We start from the raw sequence: 10,592 nt of genomic DNA on the forward strand, positions 1-10,592 counted from the left end.
TGTCTAATTAACATTCTGTAAGATGCTCTGATAGCCTTTTGGCTGAAGAGCTGGGTAATAATAATAATAATAATAATAATAGTAATAATAATAATAATAATAATAATATACAGTAACAGGAAATGATGCCTCTAGCAGGAAATGTTAACGGACAATGGTGTTTCTAAACAGCAATCAGAATACAGAGAAGCCAAAATGTTGTCATTCCTAGGTAAGACTTTCTGTAATGAAATGCTGTTGTCATGTAAAACGTGGTCAGAAATTAGTTTGTTTGCCCCAGCCTGGGATAGAAATGCCAGTACAGCCTAGAAAAAACAGAAGACCCAAACAGAATGAACTCTGTTCTGTGTTTCTTCCTCAACTTCATTGATTGCAAAAAAGGGGTTGCAGGGGGAGCTTGGAACTTGGACAGATTAGCATTGTATGGGGTGACGGAGGACGTGCAGACCAGGAAGAATAGGCTGTACAAAGCTCAGCGTTCTAGTATGCAGAAGGAAATTCATTCTGATCTGTCAAGAGCCCCACGAGAACAGTAGCAGGAACCGTACATGAAAGAAGAGTAAAGCTACTGCATGAAGAAAGTCATGATGAATGTCATCACCTCAATGGGTTCTTTTACTCCATGAAAGAAATATGCAAATGCCTCTTCTGCATTTCCACTGGAATAGAGCAGGATAATCTCAGACTCATGTGATTTTGTTTTGTTTAATAGAAGAATCAGATTCCAAGGGGCTTCCTTGAATGTAAACAGGTTTAAAACAAGGAAAACCATCCTCATTTACTTTGTTTTAAAGGTCAACTGCTGTTTGTTTTGCTATTGCTGCCATGCCATAAAAATTGGTAGCATACTGGTAAATTCTGTAGTGCTGGTGGGTCCTGCAAGAGCCAGAAAGACAGGCAGGGAAATGCCTACAGCACAAGGGCTGTATGCTGTCTTTTCCTACCATATGAAGTCCCCAGACCAAGTAGTGGAATGACACCTCACTAACCCAGAAAGGGAACTAGATTTGGTGTGTCTTGTTTAGATTGGGCTTTGTCTTGGCAACAACAGGCTTTAATGCAGGTGTGGAGAATTTCCAGAGCATGAGCTAAGGGGCCTCTCTTATTCACTCTACCTTTCCCACAATACAGAGAGCAACTAGGCATAATTTTTTTTTTCCATTAACAATGATGAAAGCCTCCCCCCCATCTAACTACAGTGCTGAGGGGGAATATAATTTGGAGGGATTATAGTGAAGAAGAAAGGGTTAATTCTCTGTGCCCCAGATCCTGCAAACTCCCCCCTCTGAAAGTACCTATGCATGACAAGTGAATTTCAAAAAAAGCTTCCAACACAGGGATGGTTTCAGGGGTTTGCAACTGTAAAGGAGTCATAACCCTCCATGTCCCTAGTGGTGTGAACGCCCTTCATCACACCAAGGGCTATGTTATTATTTATTTATTATCGCCTAAGGCACTGTGGCATCTTGTTTTGAAATAACAGTGAAAATCATTATTTTCTGCTGCCACAAATAAATAGCCTCTGGACCCATAGAAGTTGGGTTTTACACCTTAACAGCCAAAACCAGAACTTTAAAATGGATTAGGCCAGTGGTCCCCAGGCTGTGCCCTTGAAATTTTGGACTACTTCTAGCCAATAGTCTGGGATTCTGGGAGCTGAAGTCTAAAATCCCTTAAAAAGCACACTTTGCAGACCACTGGATTAGGCTATATACAGTATACAGTTGGCCCTTCTTATACACTGATTTGTTATACACGATTTCAAGCATACATGGTTTGAAAATGTTCAAAAAAAGTATAAATTTCAAATATCAAACCTTGATTTTCCATTTTTATAAGGGACACCATTTTGCTATGTCATTATATTTAATGGGACTTGAGCATACACAGATTTTATTATATACGGGAGATCTTGGAACCAAACCCCAGTGTATAACAAGGGTTCACTGTACTGGCAGCCAGTGGAACGTGTGCAGTATAGGTGCTGTATGACCTCAACACAGGGTGACCAGACATCCTGCTTTTCCAAGACATTTCAAATCTTCTGTCCAGGAGGAATTTGAAAATGTCCTTCATTTTGAGCATGACTAATAAACATTAATTTACATTATTGTTGTTGTTATATTTATTTGTACCCCGTTCCCCCTCCCAAAAAAACCCCCAGGACTTATCAAGAAGCTTACAGTCTAAAAGCACATTGGAGTTAAAAACTAACAAGTGACAATTAAAATGGAATTAAACTATTACAATATTAAAACCGATAGTTTAAAAATATAATACAAGTAAAAAGGATAAAAACACTTAAAAACCACACACTTCAAAAAATACAACATCCCCAAAATGTTCTTTAAAATTTCTTTCTTCTAAATTCGTGTCTGAACAGGACAGAGTACAACAAAGAAGGGGTCATTCTGGTCTCCTTGGGAGGGGAGTTCCAGAGTCTAGGGGCAGCTACCAAGAAGGCCCTCTCTTGTGTTCTTACAAACTGTGCTTGTGATGGTGGTGGGACTGAGAGAAGGGCCTCTCCTGAACATCTCAATGTTCAGGTTGGTTCATACAGGGAGATATGATGTGCCAAATAGCTGGGACCTGAGTCATATATATAATGTAGTGTTTATTTTATAATGCCCTACATTTTTCTTGAATGTCCTCCATTTTGTGGTGGCTTGTCCTCCTTTGTAGTTATGACCTCTGGTCACCCTGCTTCATCCCTGTGATATCAGTACTTTGGCAGTTCTACCCTGCACTGGCTAAAGTTTCTGTCTTCAAAGGCAGGCTCACATAAGAAATATTACAGTAGTGCAACTTGAAGACAACTAATCACTGTGCATGGGTAACTGGATAAAATCAGTTTCCTGAAGTACAGGTCTGTAGTAAATCAGCCTAAGCAAACCAAATTAAATTGTGCCTGCTTCTGCCACCCCAATTAGTTAAGAGTCTAGGACAATTTTTGCACTACAGACATAGTTCTTCAGGGGAAATGCAATCCCATCTAAGACTGGTTGTAAACCTCCCAGAGAAGTCAGTTTTCCTATCTATAGCAGCTCACTGAGCAGGTAGGCTGAGGTTTCTGAGAACAGTAGTTCAAAGCATCTAAAAGGTACTAGACTGTCTACTAATTTGTTTGATTTCACTAGGTAGGTCAGAGGGTGTGGGTATATATGTATATTACAAACCTGTACTGTACAAGAATGAAGTGGGGAAAGGCCATCAAATCCTGGTAACCAAGTGATAATGGCATTGTTGCTGGTGATCTGAGTTACTGTCACATTGACAGGTGGAAAGGGGAGAGCTGAAACAGAAGGATGGAAACTGTTTAGCATATGCAGAACTGAGGAGGTTTTTAAACAGAATTGAGCAGACACTACAGTGGGGAAATTGGATAACATTCCTGAGAGGTGCTAATCAATCTTGGTGAAAACAGAGGTGATTTGTTCATGACATTATGAATCCCGATTAACAATGAATCACTTGTTCTCTTTATTCAGTATTTGGTTGGTTAAACAGATATAGAAAACACAGAACATTTGTTATAGATAGTTCCAAAAACATTCTGCAACAATATCTGAAATAAGTGTCTCAAACCTTTTGAATGAAGGCATGCCTCTTTTTATAGAAGAACTAATATAGCAGCATTAACTTCAACTGTTGTTAACTGCTATCATATCAACTTTGACTTATGGCGAACCTATGAATAAGAAACGTCCAAGTCACCCTATCATCAACAGTCCTGCTCAGATCTTGCAGACTCAGGACCACGGCTTGCTAGATTGAGTCCATCCATCTGGAATGCGGTCTTCCTCTTTTCCTACTCCCTTCTGTTTTGGGTGCACTGGTTAAATGCCTATACTACAGCCACTCACTCACAACCACCATCTTGAGCGGGAGAGAGGCCAGGCCTGGAAGACAAAGAGCCCTCCTCCAACCACCATCTTGAGGGGGAGAGAGGCCTGGCCTGGAAGACAAAGAGCCCTCCTCCAACCACCATCTTGAGGGAGAGAGAGGCCTTGCAATTTTTTGTATTGTTTTGCAATTTTACTGTACACCGCTATGATCATTGCAGAATAGCGGTCTATAAATAAAAATTATTATTATTATTATTATTATTATTATTATTATTATTAGATTACGAGTTCAATCCCAGCTAATGGGGCTCAAGCTCGACTCAGGCTTGTGTCCTTCCGAGGTCGCTAAAATGAGTACCCAGATTGTTGGGGGGCAATTAACTTACACTTTGGAAACCGCTTAGGGAGTGGTTAAGTACACTGATAAGCAGTATAGAAATGCACTTGCTATTGCTACTGCTGTCTTATCAAACTATGGCACGTTACAGAACGCCAAAAAGCGGCAGCCTGCACTCGCCCCTTTCCCCGCCGGATCGGGGCCTCAGCGGCCAGAGCATCAGCCGCTGAGGCCCCGACCCGCCGCTTTCCAGGCCGCAGGGAAGCGGCAAAAGGCTGCTTCCCTGAGGCCTGGAAAGGGGTGTACTTGGGGCTTCAAGCCCCAAGGACACCCCACAGTGGCAGGGAGGAGGAGAAAGAGGCCACTTGGCCCCTTTCTCCTCTGCGTCGCTGGGCGCAGCCATCTAAAGGCTGCGCCCAGTGACGCAAACCTGGAAGGAGCTCCAAAACGGAGCTCCTTCCAGGGTCGCGGAAAGGGCGCACTAGGCGCCCTCGCGTGGCTCCACTACGTCACAACTGTGCTGCCCTGTTTAGAGGCGGTGCGGTCGTGACATAGTAATGGCGGCGGTGTGGAACGGCCGCTGCCATTTTGTGCGCGCTCCGTGCGTCCTAAGGTTGGGGGCGTCTGGAAAGGACGCCCCTTTCTAACCCTAGCACGCGCAGAGCGCGCACTTTTAGGCCTGTCTGTAACGGGCAATTATTGACTTATTTAGTGAGCTATGTCTTTTCATGATGTGGCTAAAATACAACAGTCTCAGTTTCATTCTCTTGACTTCAGGCTAGATTTGGTCTATGACCCATTTAGTTGTCTTTTTGGCTGTCCAAGGTATCTGTAGAACTCTTATCCAGCATCACATTTCAAATGAGTTGATTTTCTTCATATCAGCTTTCTTCATTGTCCAGCTTTCACAACCATGCACAGAAATGGGAAATACAATGGACAATCCCAACATTAGTATTCAATGATATATCTTTACACTTCAGGATCTTTCTAGTTCTTTCATAGGTGTACTTCCAAGTCTTAGCCTTCTTCTAATTACTAGACTGTACTCTCCATTCTAACGACTGAGCCAAGATATGGAAAATCTTGAACTATTTCAATTTCTTCATTGTACACTTTAAAATTATGTAAATCATCTGTGGTCATTATTTTTGTTTTCTTAAGGTTCAACTGTTAACCTGCTTTTGCACTTTCTTTTTTGACTTTCTTACAAGTCTTTAATATTTTCTGCTAGTAATATGGTGTTATTTGCCTATCTTAAAATTGTTCATGTTTCTTCCTCTACTTTTCATGCCTCCTTCCTCTGGGTGTAATCCTGGCTTTATGTATGATACATATTTGATTTCTATATTGATCAATGGGAAATACAGTTCTTCTTGGGTTATTTAGAGAATGTGTTTGCAGTGAACAAACTGCTGACCTTACAAAATTCAGTCAGTCGTTTTTCTTGTTTTAGGCCAAATTTTCCTACAATATTTGATTCTGCTCTGTTTCCTGTTTTTGCATTCCAACTCATAGAATCGTAGAGTTGGAAGAAACCACAAGGGCCATCCAGTCCAACTCCCTGCCATGCACGAACTCTCAATCAAAGCATCCCCGACAGATGGCCATCCAGCCTCAGCTTAAAGACCTCCAAGGAAGGAGACTCAACCACACTCCAAGGGAGTGTGTTCCACTGTTGAACAGCCCTTACTGTCAGGAAGTTCCTCCTAATGTTGAGGTGGAATCTCTTTTCCTGGAGCTTGCATCCATTGTTCCATTGGATCCTGTTCTCTAGAGCAGCAGAAAACAAGCTTGTTCCCTCTTCAATATGACATCCCTTCAAATATTTAAACAGGGCTATCATATCACCTCTTAACCTTCTCTTCTCCAGGCTAAACATCCCCAGCTCCCTAAGTCATTCCTCATAGGGCATGGTTTCCAGACCCTTCACCATTTTAGTCGCCCTCCTTTGGACATGCTCCAGTTTCTCAATGTCCTTTTAGAATTGTGGTGCCCAGAACTGGACACAATATTCCAGGTGGGACATGACCAAAGCAGAATACAGTGGCACTATCACCCATGATTGACAATAAGTCTTGTTTTGATATGTGATCAATTTCCTCCTGAACTCCAGCATAGCATGTCTCCACTTCTTCTTCTTCTTCTTCTTCTTCTTCTTCTTCTTCTTCTTCTTCTTCTATCTTTGTAGTTGAATAATAAACTTGAATAACATTTACCCTGATGTGTTTTCCATGAAGTCTTATTGACACAATTTAGTTAGACTTTGATTATATCCTTTAACTGTTTTTGCTGCATCTCTCCTCGCTATAAATGCCACTCCATTTCTTCTTAGATTTTCATTTCCTGAGTAAACACTGTGTAATTATCTGGCTGAAAATGTTCCATTCCTGCCCACTTTATTTTTCCTGCATTTTTACTGATGTAACCCGCCCAGATTCCTAGTGATTGGGCGGGTTATAAATAAAACATTCATCATCATCATCGTCGTCGTCGTCGTCGTCGTCGTCGTCATCATCATCATCTCACTCACCCAAGTACTGCAATGCCTATATGCTCCATTTCTTCTTTTATTATGTCTAGTTTTCCCTGAGAGAGCCAGCATGGTGTAGTGGATTAAGTGCTAGACTATGACTCTGGAGGCCAGGATTCAAATCACAGCTCAGCCATGAAAACCCACTAGGTGACCTTGGGGAAGTCACAAACTTTCTGCCTCAGAGGACAGCAATGGCAAATCCCCTCTGAAGAAAATTGCAAAGAAAACCCTGTGATAGGTTAGCTTTAGATTCGCCATAAGGAATGACTTGAAAGAAAAAAAGACTGAACCTTTTCCTGATTCATACTTCTGACATTCTATATTTCTATATGTATTGTACAGCTTTGGACTTTCCTTTTGTCTCTGGAAACAGCAACAGCTGAATGCCCTTTCGGTTTGAGTTCAGTTGCATCACTAGCTAGAGCGCTATCCGTAATTGTCCTCTGTTCTATCCCAGTCGCTCGCTGAATACCATCTGACCTGGAAGTCTCATCTTCTGTCACTATCTCTTGTTTCCCAACAATGGCAGTACCTTTCTGTGGGACTGCATGCTCCTGTGAGGAATAAGCTATACTAAAGGCAGCAGTGCTGCTGGCAGGTTCTCCCATGTCAGACAGGCTTTTGCTAAGGAGACAAATTAAATGTGCAGAACAACTGCTGGCAGCAGCAGTAGTGAAGGTGACACTGGTGGAGGATCTCTCAGAGACAACGCTGGTGGCATTATAGCTAACACTTGTTAGTACTGTACAGAGAAGATATGGTAAAGCTCCTTTTGAAGACTGTTTACCATAAAAACCTATTCAGTCCAAAATGAAACAAATTAACTCCATTTAAACAATGGAATGAATAATAAACACTTTTCAAAAACAACAGTGAATCTGGAAAAGTTTGTTCTAATTTAATATAATAAATTCCAGGGAAATAAAAAGCCCACATAGCTCTAATATTTCATAGTCATCTCAGTGAAACTCAAGCTCAATGAGTACTCGGTTAAAAGGGGAGTACTTCATAAAATCAGTGTGTAAAGATAGGTAAGATTTCAAATGAAATGAAGTCACAGTTTGGATTTATCACATAATGAAATGATATGCTTGAAAGAAATAAAAAAGCATAAGGTATTGTCAGAAATACCTTAAGTTGGTGTAAAAAAGCATAAGGTATTGTGAAAAACACTTAAATTACTACACTATGATAGCCCATAGTGTACTGGTTTGAGTGTTTGATTAAGGTTTCAAGAGGGCAATTAAGATGGATCTCTTCCGGCAAGCCTATCCACTAAATCTTCTGTAACGACATCATTCACTCTTCTATCCAGGATCAGAACATTTTATCTTATGTAAAAGTTGACTGCACTGTTTTTAACTGTTTTAATGTTTGAAATTATATGTTTTATTTTTGTATTTTATTGTTACTGTTGGGCTGTAATCCCGCCTCGATCCACCTGGGAGAGGCGGGAAATATAAATAAATTTTATTATTATTATTATTGAATCTCTATCCAACCATAAAACCCCACAATATGATCTTGGGCAAGTTACAATATCTCAGTCTTATAGGAAGGCAATGGCAAACCTCTTCTTATGGAGAAAAGTCAATATAGGGTCACAACACTTTGGAGCAGAAGGCACATAACAAAAGTAACAGTGTCAAAATAAAAATGTCTGAATTTATGGGGGTGGGGAAATAAAGCAAATGAATTACCATCACTGTACTGAAAGTTTATTTTGTAGATTCTGCAGTGAATCCAGTTGCCATTCTTCTACACTGGGCACAGTGGATTTGCATTGGGGTGAGCCCTATATTTCTGTTTGACTCTTCAATTTAAAACCAACATGCTTTTGCTTGTTGTCTTTTAAATTTTATTAGTTCAGGCATTCTCCTGTCCCTTTCTACTGGCTTGCTTTTCGCTAATTTACTGTACTCCCATTTTTCTCACTCCGTATGTTCGCTCTCATCCCACCCTTTAACTGCTCTGTCATCTCCTGCTCCCACTCTTGGCACAGGAACTCCATTCATGCTGCCACTAACTCTTGGAACCAACCCCTACTCCGCGTCTGGCAAAGCTCATGCCAGCAGCTCCTGAAGGGACCACGAACAGTATGACAGGATTCTGTTGCTCTAATTCTGTTGTCTTTTGAATCTTCACTTGTTTGTTCATATTTTAAATTATCTTGTTTGTTTATATTTTAAACAGACAATGCTGGCAAAATAAATAAATAAAAATAGACCAGTGGTCTGCCACTACAAATATCCTATTTTATCCAACGGGTAAGGTAAAAAGAAGAGCAAGATGGAGACAGACATTCTGCATTGTGTATGTCTACTCTTGTGAGGAGGAATAGTAGGACACAGCTGTAACTGAAACCACCTCAGCAAACGTGGGGCTCATTATGGTCAAATAGTGTGGCACAGTGTTGATGGATCCTTCTGCAAACCACTATCATGAAGGTGGCTTACTCCCATAAACTCAATCTAACCTGCTGAAAGCTGGTCTCAAGCCAGGGCCTCCACAGCCACCAACATTTGGTATACTCCAAGTGACTGGATCTTTAACCAGCTCTGTAGTGGAAAGGCACTTCCTAACCTTGTTAGGATTGTTTTAGACTTGTATATTGTATTGTGTTATTGGTTTTATCTATTTTATGATGTGTTTGTAACTGGTTTTAAATTTTGTGTACACCACTTTGATTTTTTGGAAAAGCGGTTGTAGTGGGGTGAACCCAGAGGTAGAGAGGATGGAGAGGACGGAAGTGGGTCTGGTGGAGGAAAATGAGGAAAGGTGCGCAGGAGAGGAGGGGCAGAAGGAGCAGAGGAAAGATTTGGAGGCGGAGCCAACTGGAGGGGTGGAGCAAGAGGAGGAGAAAGGGGAATGCCGGGGGAAGAGGATAAAAGAGGAGGGAGAGTGGTACGCGGGAGGCAGAGGATGTCGCAGAAGAGGAGGACAGGGAGTGGCGGTTGAGTCAGGGACAGGGCAGGTAAAGCGGAGCCCGGGCAGAGAAGGGGTACCAGTCACTCTCCAGGCCCGACCTACCTTCCGGAAGCGAGGCCCTCATCAAGGGGTGGAATTGAGGGACCCAAGGACGGAGGGCGTGTACAACTACTCGGACGAGGAGTTGTGGGAAAGACCACCAGCCAGGGACCTGGAAGACGAGTGGTGGGACCCTAAAGGAGACAGGTGGGAGTGCGGCCCTGCTCCACTCGACCGTGAGAAGGCGGAATATGAGCCTCTAGAGAAGCACTCTGGGGGACAGAGGAGACCCGATACTGAAGGCTTCAACCCTCAGGGAGACGTATCCACTGAGGGGCCGCCTAAGGACTCATAAAAGGGACTGTTGTTGTTGGCCCGTTGGCCTTCTTGTTATTTCACTGGGAAAAGAACTTGGGGAACCATAATAAACACTGTGGCAGCGAAACACGTGCTGAGTAAGTTTGTTGCCCACGTGGCTTCTTCATCCCTACTCCTCACGAGTCATGCAACCAGGCACACCAGCCCCGCCCACAGCGGTATAAAAATAAAATTTATTATTACTATTATTATTATTATTATTATCTTGCAGTACTAACTGATTGGTGTCAGGTCACATTATTATTATTATTATTATTATTATTATTATTATTATTATTATTATTTAACCTTTATTTATGAAGCGCTGTAAATTTACACAGCGCTGTACATGCAATCTTTTTAGTTAGACGGTTCCCTGTCCTCGGGCTTACAATCTAAAAAGACATGACACAGAAGGAGAAGGGAGTGGTGGAGGTCCAGCAGTTCCTCTCTCCTCCGAGGCCTGGACCAAGGCAGATGGACTGGAGGGAGGGCTTGGCTTTAAAATGGAAGGTTAATCTTCATCCAGGGAAAATACATACTCTCAAGT

The 10,592-nt window shown here is 42.0% G+C and overlaps 1 protein-coding gene across 1 annotated transcript in view; it reads right to left on the reverse strand.

Moving 5' to 3' along the window:
• The window catches only part of TYRO3 (TYRO3 protein tyrosine kinase), a 104,170-nt gene that overhangs the window by 31,907 nt on the left and 61,671 nt on the right, over positions 1-10,592 (reverse strand). The window contains exon 6 of the mRNA XM_042445616.1: positions 3,177-3,331. Coding sequence (XP_042301550.1) covers positions 3,177-3,331 — 155 coding nt within the window. The remainder of the gene's footprint in view (positions 1-3,176; positions 3,332-10,592) is intronic.

The sequence above is a fragment of the Sceloporus undulatus genome, chromosome 1 (assembly GCF_019175285.1).
Source record: "Sceloporus undulatus isolate JIND9_A2432 ecotype Alabama chromosome 1, SceUnd_v1.1, whole genome shotgun sequence".
In the NCBI taxonomy this organism is placed as follows: Eukaryota; Metazoa; Chordata; class Lepidosauria; order Squamata; family Phrynosomatidae; genus Sceloporus; species Sceloporus undulatus.